This window comes from Hemiscyllium ocellatum, chromosome 11, assembly GCF_020745735.1.
Source record: "Hemiscyllium ocellatum isolate sHemOce1 chromosome 11, sHemOce1.pat.X.cur, whole genome shotgun sequence".
Taxonomy (NCBI): Eukaryota; Metazoa; Chordata; class Chondrichthyes; order Orectolobiformes; family Hemiscylliidae; genus Hemiscyllium; species Hemiscyllium ocellatum.
Window position 1 is genome coordinate 64972713 of NC_083411.1, and position 22857 is coordinate 64995569.

Sequence of the window (22857 nt, forward strand, 5' to 3'; positions counted from 1 at the left end):
GCACTTGAAATAAGCAAGTTATAATGTAACTCTGAGTTCCAGAGGCTGACTGAGAAGGCCAGTAACTGAGGATTTCAGATACGGTGCTGTAAATATACCTGACGTAGATATTGCAAGCATTTCAAACAATAACACATTAAAGGATATTCAAAATTCATAGATTAACAGTTCTACACAACTGCCAGGGCTCAGATGTTTCATTTTGAAAGCCATCTATTAGATGAATCTTGTTGTTTCCCCTGATTCGAACCCAAACTCCAAAACACTATACAGCTAAAAACCCATGGGATTGAATTCATCATAACCAAATTCTGAATGAAATGAAACATTTCCCTTTTCTTGTTGACTTGAATGTTCTTTCTAAAGAAATGAAATAATTCACTAAATTTTACTTTTCTCCAGATGCATTTAGGATCCATTACAGTTCCTCCTCCGTTTCTGTAAACCAGGTATGGGAATCTCCAGACATTGCTCAGACCCACAGCGTAACCAATCACTAAGAGCAGGCAATCAGTCTCTGAGGACCAGTTGCCTCACTCCACATTCTCATCACCTTCAGCCACACTTTCATCAGTAATAATCTGAGGGAAAGAAAGGAAATGGTCAGTTCAGAAATGAGCATTTCACAGGCTAAAACTCATGATAAAAGTGCAATTCTCTATAAGAATATTCGATAAATGAGCAGAAATAGGCCATTCAACCCATCAGCTCTGCTCTGCCATTCCATCATGGCTGTTATGTTTCTCAATCCTATTCTTCTACTTTCACCTGGTAACCGATGATCCCTTTACTAATCAAGAACCCTATCTTTCCCCTACTGTACACTGGTGTTTTCTGCTTAGCAGCAGTTTGATGGAAACACACTCAGACTCTGAAGAGAGACTTTGCAGTTCACAACAATGAAAATCTCAAAACTCATAGTTATCTCTCAGGGTTTTACGTGGCTTGAATGTCAAGTTTTGAGAAAATACTCACCCTGTCCTTTGGAGGATGTGTTTGGTGGTCATTCTGTTGGATACTAAATATAATCTATTGACTTTGTTTCATTTTTGGAGAAGGAAGAATGATTCTTCCACTTGCTCAGGTATTGGATGGAAGCCTCAAGGAGGGCACCTTTGTCTGAAGCTCCCTCATGTTTGTGACTGGAATTAAGGCTGATGCAGCTTCTCCGTTGATGGTGACTCTTCCACAATCAGAAGCCAGTCCCTTCGACTGTCTGAAAGGGGTGTGGCTCGAAAGTTCTCAGCTAGTTCTTGATGAAGATCCCCGAATATTTCTCCTGTTTATTGGTCAATTTCCATATTAAACATTTCTAATGCAGCATATCTTTCAGAACACTCCAGGTCAAGTGCGGCTATTTTGCATGGACAGGTTTGAGTGCTGCAATCGTTCTGAAGGGAACGGGACAAAATGAATTGACTCCAAGTGGGAGCTCAGGCAAAGCAGAAAGTTGTTTGAACTTACTTGTTTAAAAATGGGACAGTCCATGCCAATACCAGAAAACTAAAGATGCTAATGTTCATTTCACATGTAACATGTATTTGCAATATTTGGATGTGCCCAGTGACATTGAGAGAGAGAGAGTGGGACTGATGTAGTGATATTGTCACTGGATTAGTAATCCAGAACATTAGGTTAACCATGTGGGTCAAGAGTTTAAATCTAAGCAGGGCATTTGGAAACATTTAAATTCAATAAAATGAGAAATTAAAAAGCTGGTCTAATAGTGAATATGTAACCACTGGTGATTGTCATTAAAATGCATTTGGTTTACTAATGTCCTTCACGAAAGGACATAATTGATTCTTACCTATTTTGAGAGCAAACAAAACATCCGACATCAACCTAAGCACCAGACAGGACAAACACAGCCTTGCCGACACTGTGATGTCCTCCTTATTTACATCTGGGGACTTGTTGCTTAATCAGAATAGCCTCTCCTATCTCTGCATCATGCACCATTAGGCTAATACTTCCCAGGTTATTTCCTCATATCTCCCCATGTGATAGTAATGCTCTTTCAGGTAATTTCAATTTTTCTCAGGAAGATAACCCAATCATTTATCCCAATTTTTGACAACTTCCTCATTGTCCCATTTAATTTGAGGAATGTCCAATTCAGAAGCCTCTGAACTTGGCTCTTCCTTCTGTGCTGTAATCATTAACACCTTCTCTTGCTTTCCTTCCCTGTCAAAATATCTTTTGAGTATCCCACAAGACACACACTGTGAGATTTCTTCCAGTCTGGGGTCCATATCAAGTAGTTTACCTCACTCAATGTCCTTTCGATTTTATAAGATCCACTAAATCCTGCTTTTAAAGGTTCACCTATTACTGGAAGTACCACAATACCTTATCCCTGATAGCAAAATAGCGATATTTTGATTTCTTATTCCACTTGCTGAGTCATTGTGAGCTGTGGTACTTTTAAATGCTGTTGAGTCAACTCCCTAGCTCAATTTAATCATTCTCTAAAATTTGACACATAGTCCAAATGGGTGGTCTCTGAATTCTGACATATTAATTTCTCCTTAATCAATTTTAGTGGTCCTCTCACTTCATGTCCAAAAACTAATTCAAATAGACTGAATTTGGTGGATTCATTTGGTATATCTCTGATCATAAAAAGAACAACCAAATTCCCTTATTCCAATCATCTGGATAATCCTGACTATAAGCCCTCAACATGGTCTTTAGTGTTCAATGCCATCTTTCTAACGTTTCCTGCGATTCTGGATGGTACGCAGTAGATTTGAATTGTTTTATGTCTAAACTGTCCATAACTTCCTTAAATAGTTTGGATGTGAAGTTTGACCCTTGATTTGACTGTATCTCTGTTGGTAGTCTGTATCTAGTGAAAACTTTGAGTAATTCCTCTACAATCCTTTAAGCTGTGATATTGTGTAATGGAACAGCCTCTTGAAATCTTGTTGATGTATACATTATTGTTAACAAATACTGGTTCCCACTTTTTGTTTGTGGTAGGGGACCTACTCAGTCAATTAAGACTCTGGTAAAAAGTTCCTCAAAATCTGGAATAGGTATTAAAGTTACAGGTTTTATTACCATCGGTGGTTTTCCAATCACTTGACATGCATGACATAGCTGGCAAAATTCAACTACATTCTTGTGCAGTCCAGTAAAAATGTCTTTGTATTTTAGCTTGTGTTTTCCTCACTTCTAAATGGCCTCCAAGTGGTGATTCATGTGCCACCTGCAACATTTCCTTTCTATACCCTACTGGCAATACAATTTGATGAATCTCTGCCCGTTTCTCATCTGCTTGAATATGTGATGGTCTCTTTTTCCTAATTAAGACATCATTTTTCTGGTAAAAGCACACAGGGATAAATTCAGACTCCTTCTCTGTATATGCCTTTTGATACAATTGCTTTAAGTTTTCATCTTTCTGCTGAACCTCAATGAGTTTTGCACAGGTAAAGATATTTGCATGATTATTTATTTATTCCTGTTTTATCTTAACTAACTGATTGAATACAGTCTCTGCTAATGCCACTTCAGATTCCTTATCTGTACCCTTTGATCTCTCCTCCTTCAACTGGTGACTCTGTGACCTCATTACTACACAAACAGGGAAGATTCCCAAGTAAGATTCTTGCAGTGCTTTAGTTGCTTGAGTATCCACAGGTCTTTCAACTACAGTAGGCAGCACACCTACCAGTGAATCAGCTGTATCATTCACAATGACAAATTGTTTTCCTGGAACCGAGGCTTTGTCCATTACTCCTATACACATTCTCTACTCTTTTCTAGTCACTCTAGCATCATTTTGCATAATTGAGCACTTCTTGTCTCACCATGAACTCTTGTTACCAGTAATTTTTCTGGCAATAGTCCGTCAGGAGTATATTCCTCCACATCCTTCAACATCACAGACTGAGAGAATCCTGTGTCCCTTAATATTATAACCTCTTTACTTGCTACTCTAACATGAATAAACTTTACCTTTTCAGGTATATTTTTAAAGCAGATCTGGCATTTCTTCCTTAACCAACCTCTGATCAGCTTGTGCACTCTGATGCAGCTTTCTAGCTCCCACTGTTACCACTCCAACAACACTTCCAGGGTTATCCTGCTTTCCCACGCCTGGCTTTCCTGTGCTTTTCCTAGCCCACCAACACTGTGATTTCATGTGATCTACTTTATTGCAATAAAAACACTGGAGCTTTTACCTTCTTCGTCCCCTTCTGGGGTTTCCTTTTTACGCTGTGATAAGGTCTCCTTATGATCTTCACTGAGATCTATCTTACCCTTTCCACAGGAGGATTTCTCTTTTCCCCAGCTTCTATCCCTCATGGATTGAAATTGATGCAGGAAGTCAGACCGTGATTTATGGACCAACTCATAATCATCAGCCACTTCAATTGCTAAGCTTGCCATTTTTAACTCTCTGCTCTGCCAAATGAATGTGCACTATGTCAGGCAGTGAATTTTTAAACTCCTCCAAAATAATTGTCTCTCTAAGGGTATTGTAAGTTTGTTCTATTTTTAAAGCTCTTATCCACCTACCAAAATTACTTTGTTTAATTCTTTCAAACTCAATATAAGTTTGACCAGGGTCCCTCCTTAGATTCTTTAAACGTCTATAGGCTTTCTGGTACCAATTCATATGCGCTTAAGATTGATTCTTTTCCCTACTCATACTCCCCAGATACCTGCTCTGATAGCGATGTGAATTCCTCACTAGCTCAACCCACAAGTTTGGTTTGGATCAACAAAACCCACACACTGACTGGCCATTGCATTTGTTTAGATTCTTTTTCAAATGAAATGACAAGGGCTTCCACATTCTTCTCATTAAATTTAGGCCTTGTTTGAACATACTTAAACAGTTTCTCACTAGGCTTCTGACTACCAGGGGCTTGCTCATCCTCACTCTCTTCCTCACTAAACCTACCTTCAGCCTGCATCTCCATCCTTTTGTGCTGACTTCCCTTTTTAAGTGTCAATTTCTAAAGTTCAATCTCTTTGCTTTTTCTTTCTCTTCTGCTAGAGTTCTTCATTATCTTTCTTTCTCTGTGGCTAAAGCCCTTAATGTGTTTGCTTTTTCTCTCTCTTCTGATTTTAATTGTAATTCAAACTGTTTCATTTCTGCTGCCCTTTCCTTATCTCTCCCCTCTAACTCAAGCTGCTTCATTTACAATCGAATTCTTGCCATCTCTACAGATCCTGATAGTGTTTCCAGCAAATTTGAATACTGAGCTACTGCTGAATTCATCTCATCTTTCCTCACATTAGGAGGTAAATTCAACCCTAGCTTGTCTATTAATTCCTGCAGTTTGGTCTTATCTGCCTTTTGCAAAACCCCCGAGGTCACTTCTTCCACCTCCAGGACCTCCTTGGTGATTGAAAGACCCATTGCCATCTGAACACGGTTTAAACCAACCAAATCAACACCCGAAATAAAAGACACTAGCAACTACCACTCGCTGTTTAAATCCTGCAAAAAGCCCCCAGTCTGTCATGGACTAGGTCTGACTGTAACTTTGCTATTTGTTTAATGAGGTGTACAGTGGATATTCCTGGAGTACATCAGCTTGGTCAACTGCCAGGTTTTAAACAAACAAAATTTATTTGCAAAATTATAAAATGAAATACAAGGAACAGAAAACAGAATACCCGATAACTTATCCTATCCAAACCCTACCTAATGATGCTGTTCTGAAAATTCTTGCAACAATCCCAGTACACAGATCCCTAAGCACAAACAGCAAACAATGGCACAGGCAGCATACAGTTCAAAATCAGAAGGGCAGAAGGACAGAGAGAAGGCTTCCAGTTTCCCCATGACTCTACTCCCTCCCGTACTGAACTGAACAGCTAGAGAGCTGGCCACGTCCCCTTGACAAGACCAAGTTTTCAAAAGGTCTTTCAAGCTTTTGATCTGAAGCAGTATTTGTTTGGGGAAACAACAAGGCCCCAGTGAACCATTCAAAGTTCAGGCACGATGGAGCCTGGCCAATTATCCCCTCTCTAAAAAAAACTCAAGGGCAAACTAACTTGTACCAGACCATTACTGTGACAATTGTTGGGGGCTTATAATCCAATCCAATCAAAGTGATCACCCCTTTCTTATTTTTAGTTCATCCATATAGCTAGACAATCACCCAGGAATATTCTAAGTACAAGTTGAATTCCCTAATCAAAAACATCATTCCCTCACCTCTCTTGTGCACCTTTTTATCCTTCTGATAGCATCAACATGCCAAGCATTAAGCTGCCAGTCATCATCCTCCCTCAGCCAAATTTCTGCAAAGGGTATGATATCCCAGTCCCATGTTCCTATCCATACCCTACGTACATCTGCCTTACCTGTCAGTCCTCTTGCGTTGAAATAAATGTGTTTAATTCATTGTTTTTCCTCATAGCCCGCCATGCTCTTGCCTGCCTTGTTTATTGAACTTTCTCCCTTTATCTTCTGTATCAGTTCTCAACCTTCTCTCTTTTCTCATTGTTGCTCCCATCCCTGACCCCCATCAAGGTTTAAGAAAATGCAGTCAGAGAGGAGAAGGGTATTATTAAGCAGGAGAGGGGTCAAAAGGGATTTACCAGGATGTGGCCAGGTATGGAAGGTTTGAGTAATAAAGAAAGGCTGAAATGTTTTTTCACTGGAGCGTAGGAGGTTGAGAGGTGACCTGATAGAGGTTTATAAAATAATGAGAGGTATAGATAGAGTTGATGGTAGTTGTCTTTTCCCTAAGATGGGGAATTTCAAGACTAGGGGGACATTTTTAAGGAGAAAGTGAGGACTGCAGATGCTGGAGATCAGAGCTGAAAATGTGTTGCTGGAAAAGCGCAGCAGGTCAGGCAGCATTCAAGGAGCAGGAGAGTCGATGTTTCGGGCAATTTTTAAGGTGAGCAGTGAGAAGAGAGAGATTTGAACAAGATATGAGGCAATATTTTTACACCAAGAGTAGTTTGTGTGTGGACTTCCTGAGAAATGATGATGTGGGTACAATTACAGCATTTAAAAGATATTTTGATGGATACGTGAATAGGAAAGGTTTGGAGGGATATGAGCCAAGACCAGGCAGGTGAGACTAACTTAGTTTGGGATTATGTTCAGCATGGACTGGTTAAACCAAAGTGTTTCCATGCTGTATGAGTCTATGACTCTATGACCAATCAGAAAGAGGCTGGCAAGAAGTCAGGAAAGCCCCAGAGTGCATTGCGATCCGGAACAGATTAGTGTTGGATCTCCACATTTATTTCTGGAGAAGGTGGGACGTACAAGTGTTCTGGTTTTCTGAAGGTATTGCTGAATGTGATGGTGGGATTTAAAACTAATTTTGCAGGGGTCTGGGATACTAAATGGAGGTTCAGTAAAGGTTGATGTACTGAAAAGTATTGAAGAACCCACCATTGCAATGCAGAAATTCGTGCAAATATATTCAAGTTAGTGCAGAATGGAGTGTGGCAAAGATGGATGGTATTTTTTAATGCAAGGAGTCTTGTGAGTAAGGCAGAGGAGTTGTGCGTGTTTATTAATGTATGAGGATCTAATATCATTGCTATCACAGAGATGGTTGTGGTTGAGGAAAGAACATGATTGTCAGCACAATATTCTGGGTTATAGAATCTTCAGGTGAGATAGGGGAGATGGGTGAGGGTGTAAAAGAGCTGGTGTCACCACATTGATCAGGGAGTCAGTTACTCCAGTAAGCAGGAATAATATCTTAAAAACAAACACAAACAATGCTGCAGAACACAGAAGGTCTGGCAGAATCAATAGAGAGATAAACAGAGTTAATTAGTTGAGTCCAGTACAAGGCTTCTTCAGAGTTGAAAGTTGTAGGAAAATGGGCCTTTATACTTTTGTCAGAGACAGAGGAGGGTGTAGGGGCCAGAGGACCAGTGCAAAAGACAGGGAGCAGCAGCAGCAAGAGAGAACAGCTCCTTCGGGTGATTGATGGCGGTTGCAGCTGCCATGGTGATCGGTCTTCCTGTGGTTTTTTTGTTTCTGCATGGGAGTCGGTTGGGGCAGGGCCCCATGCAGTCCCAGATCCTTGGCTGGCTCTGGCTCTAGCACTGAGGTCACAGATGAGGCCTGAGCCAGGATCCCGATGACTGGTGGCAGCTTCGCAGGGAGAGCAGTAGGTAGGAGATCAGGCCCATGGCTCCAGCTCAGACATAGAGGCTTGTGGGAGACATGGCAATGGCAGGGGTGGGTCCATAATTAAGAACTCAGAGCCCAATGACAAGACCCTGGAGCCCGTTACAAAGACCCTGGCTGATGTTAAGCAGTGAATGGAGGAGGAGCGGAGGGTATCAAGAAGAAGAGGGAAAGATGAACTCAAAAGCAGTAAAATTTTGCATTAAACTCAGTCTTTCAAGATGACGCTGAATGTGGTGACACATTGCATTTTGCACAAGAGAATACACTTTTTGTTGTATTTTTATATGCAATCATCACTCTTCCAAACCCACTGGTGTTTGTGATTCAGCCAAAAGATCATGCACCTAGCAAAGCTTCGAATGACCCAGCCAGATGGCTAAGCTGACCAGTAAATAACATTTGAAAGCAATGGAAGTTTTTCAGTAATTAGCTCTGGATCTCATACTGAGAGAGCCCTATCTAATCATACAATTCAGAATATTGCTTTACCCTATCAATAACCTACTCCAATACAGATGAAGACTTTTTGAATATTAATGTGCTGCACTTTCAATTGGTGACTTGCTGATAGTCAGAGGCAACAGTGTAGGAACCATACTATTTAATAGTTACTTAACTTTTCCAACTATAGAACTATTACACCTCACTTTAGTAAGCATAGTTATAATTTAGGCGATAACATTTCATGATGGAATGCTAAGAAAGCAATACAGATTTACTTCTCTCTTATAATCTTCTAACTTTAAACATTTGGTTAGAGGTGAGACTGCCAGATCAATGGACAAGCAATCATGTTTTTCCCAAATCCATGTACATTTCATCTTATATAGGGATTACAAAACTGCAGCCACACATTCAAAACTAATTAAAATTTCATTACGGAAAATGAACTCGGGTAGCAGGGGATGACAATTATATTTCTAATATGGGAGAAGACCCGTTCATTTTTAGAAGAAATCTTAGATAGCTTTTCTTTGGCTGAAGTTCAACTTGGTTTGGATTCACTTGGAAGCTATTCCTTTTAAAACCAGCGCTTTGCCCAAACCCTGAGGACAGGGAATGAATGCCCTTTGATCGTAACTGTTCTGAAAACAAATCATTTAACTCAATAGAAATGTTTAGTGTGGAAATTGAATGATTAGCTAAGTAGAGTTACACCTGTTATGAAACACAGTAAGAGGCTGACTTCTGACTCAACAAGAATAATCCATTCATGAGAAGTTGAAGGACTTTTGGCCAAAAGGAGTGTCCACATTTTACTTCCAATTCTTGTGCAAGTGGAAGAATAGTTCATTGATGTCTGAAAATGGACCGAAGGCATTTATTTCGGTTCTTACTGAATGACAATCGGCCAAACCCTCCACAGGATGCGGTGAGTATTTCAACAAAACAAAACAGTAAAAATCCATGTAAGACAATTTGAGATACTGTTGATTTGTAGATTTTGGTCGTTGTGAATTGTAGACTCTCTGTGGACATCTGGCTGTTTCTAACCTGACAGACATTGCTGCTAAATAGAGAACTGCACCATTTTCCGATAGTTGTGGGAGTGGTGACTATACATTTCACTTGAGATCTAGTCTGAGAAAGATTAATGTCTGAGCTTGCCATTTCAATTCTTTCTCCCAGGATACCGCCAATGAACATGGTGCTGTGGGTAAAAAATGAGGTCCAATGAACATGGTGCTGTGGGTAAAAAATGAGGTCTGAGATGCTGGAGATCACAGCTGCAAATGTGTTGCTGGTCAAAGCACAGCAGGTTAGGCAGCATCTCAGGAATAGAGAATTCGAGAATTCATTCCTGATGAAGGGCTTATGCTCGAAACGTCGAATTCTCTATTCCTGAGATGCTGCCTAACCTGCTGTGCTTTGACCAGCAACACATTTGCAGCATGGTGCTGTGGGTGATGAGAATGTGGAACGGGGTAACTGGTCTTCGAAGACTGATTACCTGCTCTCAATGATTGGTTATGCAGTGGGTTTTGGGAATGTTTGGAGATTTCCTTACCTGGCTTACAAAAACGGAGGAGGTATGGTAGAGAAATTTAAAATATCGGAGAGTAAGAAAGGCAGAACTAAATGGATCGATTTGTTGACTTATCCTGAAAATTGTAGTTCAGTAAATAACAAATGTTTATTGCACTAAAAATGATATAGTAAATAATGCAGAGTTAAACAATTTCAATGTGAACTGGTAAATTCAATCCCACAGCTAACAAGTTTGACTACTATTTTCTTATGAAGAGAGAGATATGTCAAGGTAATAGTTTAAAATTAGCAATGTGATGCATCAAATATATGCTATTTATAAACCAAAGTAAATGGTTCATTTATTAATTTGCAATGTATTTTCAGTTGATATTGTTTAGAATGCATGAGCCATCCACCTCAGATATATTTACTGCACAATGTGTGAAATCCTCAGAAGAGCAGGCTCCTCAGTCAGGCCCTGTGTTCAGGTTTGTACATTATCATCAAAACTGCTCAAATCAGGGCTCTTCACAACCCACACCATTGGATTGATGGAAACCAAGGACAAATGCATTAAAGAAATGTCACGACATGATTGTGTAAAGTGACCTGAAAAGATATCTGATTGTGTTAGAGAGTGAAATTCACAAAACGGGAATTTGGACATTCGTAGAGATTTCAGGGTAAATTTTAATCCACCCCACACAGCGTAAGCATGGAGTTTCACTTGAAAATTGAAATCCTTTCCGCTATTTTCCAGGTGCATTCCTTATTCCCTATTCTGTCATGCTGGCCCTTGTTGGGATACCATTGTTTTTCTTGGAGTGTTCCTTTGGTCAGTTTGCCAGCCTTGGGCCTGTTGCAGTGTGGAGAGCTGTGCCTATGTTACAAGGTGAATGTTTATTTTATCGATACAGTCACAGCAAATTTGGAAAAGTAATAGTGTTGATTTAATAAATAATAATAAACCTCCCTTATCTGACAAAGGTTAAAGCCAAGCTTGTGAAGTAATGTTGCACTCTGATCTGCCATACACGTTATTAGATGTGGTACATGCTGTCTATTGGTTTTTGGCTCATAGTTTGTCAGGTTTTTTTAATAAAAATGATGAATTGAAACCCAGGATTCGGGACTGAACACAGCAGAGTGACATCACTGGTAAGGCATAAGTTCATTGGTTGATAATAGCTACTAACATGACTGTTATTGGCTACTTTCAGGTTGAAGGTAAATAAGGGAAATATTTAAGGTTACAAATTAAAAGATCAGTTGGAATTTTTTGAAAAAAATCAAATTAAGAACTTTTTAAATAAAATCGAGATGCAGGGCTAGGCAATATCTTGTAACTGCATGAAATTGGAGTTGATGGACCCTACTGAGGAGCTGAAAATGTGTTGCTGGAAAAGCGCAGCAGGTCAGGCTGCATCCAAGGAGCAGGAGAATCGACGTTTCGGCATGAGCCCTTCTTCAGGAATGAGAAGAGTGTGCCAAGCAGGCTAAGATAAAAGGTAGGGAGGAGGACTTGGGGGAGGGGCGTTGGAAGTGCGATAGATGGAAGGAGGTTAAGGTGAGGGTGATAGGTTGGAGTGGGGGTTGTGGCGGAGAGGTCAGGAAGAAGATTGCAGGTTAGGAAGGTGGTGCTGAGTTCGAGGGTTGGGACTGAGACAAGGTGGGGGAGGGGAAATGAGGAAACTGGAGAAGTCTGAGTTCATCCCTTATGGTTGGAGGGTCCCTAGGCAGAAGATGAGGCACTCTTCCTCCAGCCATTGTCTTGCTATGGTCTGATGATGGAGGAGTCCAAGGACCTGCATGTCCTTGGCGGAGTGGGAGGGGGAGTTGAAGTGTTGAGCCACGGGGTGGTTGGATTGGTTGGTCCGGGTGTCCCAGAGGTGTTCTCTGAAATGTTCCGCAAGTAGGCGGCCTGTCTCCCCAATACAGTGGAGGCCACATCGGGTGCAGCAGATGCAGCAAATGATGTGTGTGGAAGTGCAGGTGAATTTGTGGCAGATATGGAAGGATCCCTTGGGGCCTTGAAGGGAAGTAAGGGGGGAGGTGTAGGTGCAAGTTTTGCATTTCTTGCAGTTGCAGGGGAAAGTACTAGGAGTGGAGGATGGGTTGGTGGGGGGCGTGGACCTGACAAGGGAGTCACGGAGGGAGTGGTCTTTTCGGAACGCTGATAGGGGAGGGGAGGGAAATATATCCCTGGTGGTGGGGTCCGTTTGGAGGTGGCGGAAATGATGACGGATGATATGAGGTTCAATGTGACCACATCTGTGACAAGTGTTGGTTTCTCTTGTGTATGACCTGTCCTTCTTTGTGTGTGGCTGCATCAAGCTGTGTGTAGCTCCTCAGTACACAAACACTAAATCTGACTATGTACTGAGGTTCTACTTGTCCCTGGTGTTGAGAAGGATGGGACTGGTCTTGTTGCTGCAGACTGCTCCAAGGAATTAGACTGTTCCATATCGCTTTTCCTTTGTGAAGAATTTCAAAACACTTTTCATCACAGGTCTATTAGGAAGAGGTCAGTATGTAACATCCTCAAGACCCTGTGGGAAAAGGACAGGTTAGTCAGAAGACTGTCAAAGTCATTTCGCAGAATGCCTCATCGCCAGAATTTTCCAACAAGCACCATGACATCACTTGACTCATGGTGAGAAGGGCAGTACCTGTGAGATTCTTCACGTACGCCTGGATTGTCTGCGCCACTGCATGTTGCCTACAAAGCGGTTTAAGGAGGGGGAGTTTGTGACTGTCTCACATCTCCTGCTGGAATATGCCTTTGCAAAGAGAGACTGGAGACAGATGCCACAACTGTGTCACTCGCCCATCTCCACTGACTTGCAGCTGTCTGCACTGGACCCGCTGTTATAGGAGTCACCATTCTTCAGGCGCCATCTCATCACTGCTGGGCCCATTTCAATGCTGCCTCCAATACTGGGTAGACTGTTGGGTCCCACAACCAAGAGTTCCCACTCTGGGCCTCCCGTGATTCCAGCCAGGAGTCTCCTGCTCCGCTAATGCCTTGGTGACACCAGGTGTCCCCGCTCTGGGCCTACTGCGAGCCGGAGTGCCTCATTCCACTGACAGGCCAGTCTGCTGGTGTGCCAAGATTCCCACTCCAGCCACCGTCCTCCAATATGCCAGCACTGGCACCTTAAAGAGTCCATCACCTCCGTCTCCGATTGCTGGAGGAGCAGGGGAATGTCCTTGCTACCATCACTGCCACCTCCAATTACCGGAAGGCTGTCACCACTCCGTGTAAAGCCTGCTCTTGTTGCCTCTGACCAACCCACCAAAGAAACGAGAAATGAAAAGAAAAAAAATCAAGAGAGAGCAGAAATTAAAAGATTTTTAAAACGTAGATGGAAGTGGATGAGCTCTAGGTAAGAGTCTGCATGCAGCCCTGCTACACTGTCGCCATCTTGGAAAATTGAGGGTTTGCAGAGCAAAAATGACCCTAACGAGAGTTATGTCCAGGCCTCCCAGCAGCAGTCAGGATATGGGTCAGAAAATAAATCAGGAGGTAGAAAAGGCATGTAAAAAATGATGCACAATTGCAGTAATCATGGGAGTCTTCAATATACAACTGGACGAGGAAAATCAGGTTGGTAGGGGATCCAATAAAAAAGGGATTTGCAGAATGTCTACGAGGTGATTTTTTTGAGCAACTTGTGATAGAGCCCTCCAGGGGACAGGCAATTCTGGATTTGGTGCTGTGTAATGAGGTAAACTCGATTAAGGAGCTTAAGGTGAATGATCCATCGGGGGCAGTGGCCATAATATGATAAAATTCACCCTTCAGTTTGAAATGGAAGAGCAGGAATCTGGTGTAAGATCTTTACAATTGAGTCAATGCAACCAGAAAGCCATGAGGGAGGGGCTGACCTGAGTTGATTGGAAGGGGACCATAACAGGGAGGATGGTCGAGCAGCAATAGCAGGAGTTTCTGGAGGTAGTTTGAGGGGCAAAACAGAAATTCATCCCAAGGAAGAAGAAACATAGTAAAGGGAGGATGAGGCAACCACGGCAGACAAGGGAAGTCAGGAATAGCATAAAATCAAAAGGAAAAGCACCAATGTGGTGAAAATTAGTGGGAAGTCTGGAAATTTGGAGGCAGTCAAAAACTAGCAGAGGATACTTACAAAAGCAATAAGGAGGAAGAAGATGAAATCTGACGATAAGCAGATTGTAATATAAAAGAAGATTGCAAGAGTTGCTTTAGATGCATAAAAGGTCAGAAAGAGGTGAGAGTGGACATTGGACCATTAGAAAATGAGGCTGGGGAAGTAGTAATGGGGAACAAAGAAATGGTGAAGAAAGTGAATAGGGACTTTGCATCAGTCTTCACTGGTGGAAGGCAGCATTAGTGTGCCAGGATGTCAAGAGTCAGGAGGCAGAGGTGAGTGTAGGGGCCATTCCTGTGGGGAAGGTGCTGGGGAAGCTGCAAGGTCTGTAGATGAGTAATTCAGCTGGGTCAGATGGACTACACCCCAGAATCCTGAAGGTGATAGCTGAGGAGATTGTACAGGCATTGTTGGTGAACATTCAGGAATCACTGGAGTCAAGGAAGTTGCCAGACAACTGGAAAATGGTTAATGTAACATCCCTGTTTGGGAAGGTATGGAGGCAGAAGGGAGGAAACTATCAGCCGGTTAGTCTGACCTTGATCATTTATAAGATTTTACAGTCCATTATTAAGGATGAGATTGTGGAGGGTTTGGAAGTGCATGGTAAAGTAGGGCTGAGTTAGCACAGCTTCATCGAGGGTAGGTCATGTCTGACAAGTTTGTTAGAATTCTTGAAGGTGGTAATGAGCAGGTTAGACGAAGGAGAACCAATGGATGTGATCTATTTGAATTTCCAGAAGGCCTAAAATCAGGAGCCATGTATGAAGCTGCTAAATGGGATAAGAGCCGGTGGTGTTAGGGGCAAGGTCCTGACATGGTTAGATTAGTGTGGAAATAGGCCCTTTGGCCCAACAAGTCTACACTGACTCTCCAAACAGTAACCCATCCAGACATGGATAGAGGATTGGCTGACTGTCAGAGGGCAGAGATTAGGGATAAATCCACCAGTTCCACAAGGACTGTTGGGACCACAACATTATACATTAACAATCTGGACAAAGGGACTGGGGGCATCGTTGCTACGTTTGCAGTTGTCGCAAAGATTGGTAGAGGGACAGGAAGGGCTGAGGAAGTGGGAAGGCTGCAGAAGTACTTACAGTAGTGAGGAGAGTGGGCAAAGAAATGGCAGATGGAATACAGGATGGGAAATTGTGAGAGTTATGCAATTTGGTAAGAAGAATAGAAACAAAGACTATTTTCAAATTGGGGAAAGGCTTTGGAAAACCGAAACATAAAAGGTAGGAGTTTAGGATTCCCTTAAAGTTAACATGCAGGTTCAGTTGGCAGGTAGGAAGGCAAATACAGCGTTAACATTCATTTCAAGAGGGTTAGGATATAAGAGCAGAGATGTGCTACTGAGGTTCTATAAGGCTCTGGTCAGACGGCATTTGAAATATATGAAAATGTTTGGACCCCATGTCTCAGAGAGGATGTTCTGGCCTTGGAGGGGTCCAGAGGAGGTTTACAAGAATGATCCCAGGGATGAAGGGATTGTCAAATGAGGAACAGTTAAGGACTCAAAGGAGCCGAGGAGGATTTACAGAATAATGACATTTACAGAATAATGAAATTTACAGAATAATGAATGGTCTGAATAGAGTAAACCTGGAGAAGATGTTTCCACTAGTAGGAGAGACTGGGACATGAGGGAACAACCTCAAGCTGAAGGGACAACTCATCAGAACTGAGATAAAGAGGAATGTCCACAGCCAGAGGGTGGTGACTCTGTGGAACTCATTGATGCAGCAGGTTGTGGAGGCCAAGTCATTGAGTATACTCAAGACAGAGATAGATAGGTTCTTGGTGGTAAGGGGTGCAAGAGTTATGGGGAGAACTCAAGAGAATGAGGTTCAAAAATATATCAGCCATGACTGAATGGCAGAGCAGACTCAGTGGGATGAATGGCCTAATTCTGCTCCTATAGCTTATGACCTTATGGCCTAAGACTGGGCATGTGTGATTATCACCACTCACAATGATAATGGTGTCCTAAAGAATTAGTGAGAGGGCATATAAAGGTGAAGACAAGGAGCATCATTCTTGTAATCTAGACAAAGAATTGTAACATAATTAACATTTCCTGTTTAATACAAAAAGCCTTTGAAATCTTTACTGTTGGACACTGAATGTTGAAGCAGCCAACATAATCGATTAAACAAAACTGATATTTCCCCAAAGGTGTGGTCAGCCAGGGCAGTCTCCCTGTTCTGTCCTGTGCTCACTGAAAGAAAATCCAATTTGGTTGAATGACCAGCCAAATGCATGTCAAATACATTATTTTAAATCAATAATTCACAAACCAGACTCCCCTGTTCTTTCTTCTGTTTTCAGGTGTGGGGATTGCTATGATGCTTCTGATTACAATGTCCAACATTTCGTACAACTGCATCGTTGGCTACAGTCTATACTACCTGTTTGCTTCCTTCCAATCACCCCTACCATGGGCAGACTGCTTCAGTTGGTGGGGAGCAGATGAAACATGCAGCAGGACCCCCAAAGGTACAGTGTTAGCTTCTACTGGGGAAAGTGTACACACTGACTGTTCATTGTTCATTCTGTCAGTCTGAGTGAGGGAGAGAGATGAACAATAGTTTCAGTGACCATCCTCATTGTGGCCATACAGCAGAAAGACTCGGATAGAAAGCAGCAGCAGGAATCATGGCACTGAGTCACTGGAATAGCAGGACAGTCAGTCAGAAATAAATAGTGAAACATCAGAATTTAACAGTCTTTCACATGTCTCACGTTTACTTTCACCTTGTCAATAAGTCTGTGTTGTGTTCTTTCTGACTGCGTTCATTGTTTGTATCTCTCTCCATCCCTGTATTGTGTCTCACACTGACTCCCTTCTCTGTCTATTACTGTGTTTTTTGCAGCTATCATTTTCTTAACTTATTCTCTTTCTCTGAGTTTTTCCAAATATCGATCATCTCACATATATTTCTTACACAGTCTGACTCTAAGACACACAGAGTTTTTGTTGCAATTATTTAAATGTCTCATCTCTTTAATTTCATCTCATCTTCCACAATAACACTATTTAACTCAGGATGTCTCATGTCACTATCAAAGGTTCATGTTGTGTGAATTGACAAGACTTAATGTGAAATCTTGATGTGAGTCAAGTTGAAATTTCTGAAACAGAGGACAAAATACTTCAGCTTTGAAAGAAAATCTACTTTTAAATAAACTGGGATTGTGGGTGTTCCCCTGACCATACTGTACAGACTGGGGCTGTGGGGGATCCTGGACATCAACTACAGTCTGCACAATATGGTGATACATCACCCACAGTCCCAGTCTGTACAATACAGTCAGGGATCACCCACAGTCCCAGTCTGTACAATACTGTCAGGGATCATCCACAGTGCCAGTCTGTACAATACAGTCAGGGATCACCCACAGTCCTAGTCTATACAATACAGTCAGGGATGCACCTACAGTCCCAGTCTGTACAATACTGTCAGGGATACACCTACAGTCCCAGCTTGTACAATACAGTCAGAGATCATCCACAATCCCAGTCTGTACAATACAGTCAGGGATACACCCACAGTCCTAGTCTGTACAATACGGTCAGGGATCACCTACAGTCCCAGTCTGTACAATACAGTCAGGGATCACTCACAGTCCCAGTCTGTACAATACAGTCAGGAATCACCCACAGTCCCAGAGTGTACAATACTGTCAGGGATCATCCACAGTGCCAGTCTGTACAATACAGTCAGGGATCACTCACAGTCCCAGAGTGTACAATACTGTCAGGGATCATCCACAGTGCCAGTCTGTACAATACAGTCAGGGATCACTCACAGTCCCAGTCTGTACAATACAATCAGGAATCACCCACAGTCCCAGAGTGTACAAAACTGTCAGGGATCATCCACACTGCCAGTCTGTACAATACAGTCAGGGATCATCCACAGTGCCAGTCCGTACAATACAGTCAGGGATCACCCACAGTCCCAGCCTATATAATACAGTCAGGGATCACCCACAGTCCCAGCCTGTATAATACAGTCAGGGATACACCCACAGTCCCAGTCTGTACAATATACTCAGGGATCACCCATAGTCCCAGTCTGTACAATACGGCCAAGAATCACCCACAATACCAGCCTGGACAATACAGTCAGGGATCACCCACAGTCCCAGTCTATACAATACAATCAGGGATCACTCACAGTCCCAGAGTGTACAATACTGTCAGGGATCATCCACAGTGCCAGAGTGTACAATACAGTCAGGGATCACCCACAGTCCCAGTCTGTACAATACTGTCAGAGATCACCCACAGTCCCAGTCTGTACAATACAGTCAGGGATACACCCACAGTCCCAGTCTGTACAATATTGTCAGGGATCACCGACAGTCCCAGAGTGTACAATGCAGTCAGGGATCATCCACAGTCCTGTATTTTTGCATTGAAGAGCTTCATATTTTTATTCCAAAAAAAAACTCTCGAAATTTTAGGACATTTCCATTATCCAATATTCCAGAAGAATAGAACTCAGTTTTTCTCTGCCTCAGACGAAGTGATGGAAGCTGGTACAATTAAAACATTTAAAAGTTAGCTGGATGTGTATATGAATGTGAAGGGTTGAGATGGATACGGGCCAAATGTTGGCAAATCGGACTAGATTAATTTCGGATATGTTTTTTAGCATGGACAAGTTGGACTGAAAGGTCTGTTCCTGTGCTGTACATCTCTCTGACTCGATGACTCTTGATGTTATTTGTTCCATTTAGTATTTCAAAATCCGTGACGAAGTCATCTTTTTAGTTTTTAATTTATAAAGAATAGAATCATTGTCTGTCTAATACCATACAGTTAGGGACATCTATCAACACCCAGAAGACATGGATTTTCCATTATACACCCACAGAATTCAGTGATGGAAGTCCTTATCTCCATAGGCTAGGACTCATTCAAGTCGCGATCAATTTCCACATCTTCTACTTCAGAATTTGGAATGTTACATCTTGCCAAAAATAATTCAGATATGAAGAAGTTATTTTTGAGCTAAAATTACAATGTAATTTTTGAAAACAGTTGTTTCATCTTATCCTTGAGATTTATGTTATTTGAAATTTCATTTTTACATTGCTAGTTTCTGAAAGTGAATTGATAAGAGTACATTCAACAATGTGGTTCATCTGGGCTCAGAGTAATTATGGATGTCCGTAAGATCATAAGACCATAAGATATAGGAGCAGAATTAAGCCAATTGTCCCATCAGGTATGCTCCACTATTCGATCATCACTGATATGTTTCTCAAACTCATTCTTCTGCCTTCTCCCTGTAATGCTTGATCACCTTACCAATTAAGAACTATTTTATCTCTGCCTTAAATTCACCCAATGACTTGGCCTCCACAGCCCTCTGTAGCAATGAGTTCCATAGATTCATCACTCTCTGGCTGAAGAAATTTCTCCTCACCTCAGTTCAAAAGGGTTATCCCTCCACTCTGAGACTGTGCCCTAGGATCCTGGCCTCTCCTATGCATGGAAACAACTTCTCCACATCTACTCTATCCAGGCCTGTCAGTATTCTTAAAATTTCACTGAGATACACCCTCAAGGAAAGACACAGAGTCCTCAACTGCTCATCATGTGATAAGCCCTTCATCCCCAGGATCATTCTTGTAAACCTCCTCTGAATCTCTTCCAATGCCAGCACATCCTTCCTTAGATACAGGGCACAAAACAGCTCACAATATTCCAAATGAGGCCTGACCAAAGCTTTACACAGACTCTACAGTACATCCCTGTTCTTGAGTTCTAGCTCTCTTGAAGTGAGTTGCATTTGCCTTCATAACTGCCAATGAAACTTGCATGTTAACCTTAAGGGAATCCTGAACCAAGACTCTCAAGACCATGTGTACTTCAGATTTCTGAAGCCTTTCCCCATTTAGAAAATAGTCTATGCTTCTATTCTTCCGACCAAAGTGCACTTCCTCACACTTTTCCACATTGTATTCCATCTGCCACTTCTTTGCCCACTCTCTTAATCTCTGTAAGCCTTCTATAACCTCCTCACTTCCTCACCACTACCTGTCCCTTCACTTAGCTTGTCTCATCTGCAAACTTAGCAACAATGCCCTTAGCTCCTTCATCCAGATTGTTAATGTATAATGTGAAGGTCCCAACACTGATACCTGCAGAACTCCACTAGTCACCGTCTGCAATACCCAAAAAAGCCCCTTTATCACCACTCTCTATCTTCTGCCAGGCAGCCAATCCTCTATCCATGCCAGTACTATGCCCCAAATGCCATGTGCTCTTATCTTATTTAACAGCATCCTGCTTCAGTCACCAATCAGCTCAAAGGCTTTTAAAATTAAATGCATCATAAACAAAATATAAATGCATTCTTTTTGTGTGTAACCACAGCTAGAGAAGGAGATCTTCTTTATGAAAATCCTCCACCTCACTAAGAAAGCTTCAGTACAATCAATAATTAACAATCTGCTCTGAAAACCCTGCACATGGCTTCACAGCTGTGACACCCTGCCCCCAACTTCCTCTGGAAATGTGATATCACCCCCAGTTCTCTGCCGATATGAAACTTGTCCCCACCCTCCCATTCACTGTTACCATTGGACTCCATCCCCCTCCACCAATGTTGTTGCTACTGGAACCGACCAACAAGACTGCTCCCTTCCCCCAAAAAATTCTCCTATCATCCTCAAGTTACCCTCAACACTGGACTATTTAGCAAACTCCATTGGTATCCTGCACCATGGCATCGTACCCACTTGGCACCCTACACCTCCTCAGCTGGCACCTTATCCACCTGGCAACCTGTCACCCTGCTCCTATCCACATGGAATTTTACATAGCTCTCGATTTGCATATCTGCACCCTACCTACATGCACCCTATTTAGCTGGCACCCTTTTCCTATCAGTTTAGCACCTTCCCTTCCCTGCACCCTAACACACATTTATGTTATGAACTTCCTGTTTGACAGCAGCTGTCAGGAACATTAAAATGTGAGAAGACAGCAGTTGTGAAAAGGGGTTTTGCTTTCCCCTGGCAGGCTCTGTGCTGTGAAAGCACTGTCAGATTGAAAATGTGGCTCCCCATTTCTGAGAGAGCCCTGAGTTGAATCTACCGCTCAGAACTGTGGAGCTCCATTCATTCATTTTGTAAAACAAGGAGTGGTGTAGCAAGGTATGTGAGACTCTCCTTCCCTGGATAATCCAGCCCATGATAATCCTTAAAGTCTTCTCCAATAACTCCAATGAATACTTTTGAAGTAACTTTTTATATACAGTACCATTTTAATTTGGTTTTCTAATTACTTTTATGCAGACTTTTATCCAACAAGAGATTAAGCAGATTGAGCACCAGAGCAGGACTGTGCTGAACGTGGTGCACGGACTGTACCTCTGTGTTCTGATCTATGCATGACCTTACCCATGTAATCAAAAGGATTAACTAATTCAGTCAGAGTGAAACAGTGACCCTGGTTATATTGAAATGGAATGCAAAATTGATGTATAATACTGAAACATATTTTCCAGAGACTCTCTGCAATCTCACTCTGAGTGATGGATATTTTGAAATCGTTAATATAACACAGCTGCAGGAAAACAATGGATCTTGTCCAAATGGATCAGAAATCTCCAATCCTCACCAGGGCCCGAGTGAGCAATACTGGGAGTAAGTACCTTGCTGCAGATAGCTGCACCAATAACCTACACAGCTGGGCCAGTAACTCCTCTTGGGTTGGTTAGTTTGTTTATATGTGTTTAATGAGAGAGAAGTTGTTTCATTTTGATTGAGGTATTATTTACATTGCACACTTGTTACAAAATGGCATCATGGAAAGGAAACTTTTACTATTTAATATTCCTCTGGTTTCTAAGCATTGTAACTTTGACAATATTTATAAAGCAAAACACTTTTTTTTGTTTTCTTGCTCTTCAAGGATAATATTCATGACCAGAATTCTTAAACATGAAATGGTTAGAATCATGTGTGACTGATGTTCATTTCTCTGCTTTTAATTGTAATAAGTTATTATTTTAACACACAGTCCTGGGACTGGATTTAGATTAACTGTCTGGAGGTAGATACCATGTGTAGGAAGATGAAGGAGCTGAATTCATTGGAAGACATAGTGACTAAACCAGATAGGTTTCACAGTGCATTGTGAAGCAGTCAGTGAAACATTGTCAGAAACTCTTTCACATCAAATCAGCTGCAGGGAATCTCATCAACTTGTTTGAACAAAGCTTTACATTGAAAAAGATCAATACACACGAGGAAAAAAATGTCATACAGAATATCAAACTTCACATTTATTTCTGAGTGCAAGAATCAAAGCTTCTATAAATCAAAAATTAATTTAGATATTACACAACTCTGTTTGTTAAACACATTGATGCACTATGTCTAAAAACATCTGTGTGTAATGAAGAGTGTCCTAACTTACTACATGTTTTTGTTCTTATTTTCTGTAGTAAAGCAGTTTTACGCCGTTCCAGTTCAATGGATGAGACTGGGGAGGTAATCTGGTATTTAGCCCTCTGTCTGCTTCTTGCCTGGCTAATAGTTGGGGCAGCATTATCAAAAGGAATCAAATCTTCAGGAAAGGTAAATGATTGGTGA

The 22857-nt window shown here is 41.8% G+C and overlaps 1 protein-coding gene across 1 annotated transcript in view; it reads left to right on the forward strand.

Annotated features, from left to right (window-relative positions):
• The first annotated feature begins 10049 nt into the window (after nt 1-10049).
• The window catches only part of LOC132820044 (sodium- and chloride-dependent neutral and basic amino acid transporter B(0+)-like), a 255512-nt gene continuing 242704 nt past the window's right edge, over nt 10050-22857 (forward strand). Inside the window, exons 1-5 of the mRNA XM_060831964.1 lie at nt 10050-10167; nt 10869-11000; nt 16570-16737; nt 21768-21906; nt 22710-22842. Of these exons, the coding sequence (XP_060687947.1) occupies nt 10098-10167; nt 10869-11000; nt 16570-16737; nt 21768-21906; nt 22710-22842 (642 nt within the window). The 5' untranslated portion in view covers nt 10050-10097. The remainder of the gene's footprint in view (nt 10168-10868; nt 11001-16569; nt 16738-21767; nt 21907-22709; nt 22843-22857) is intronic.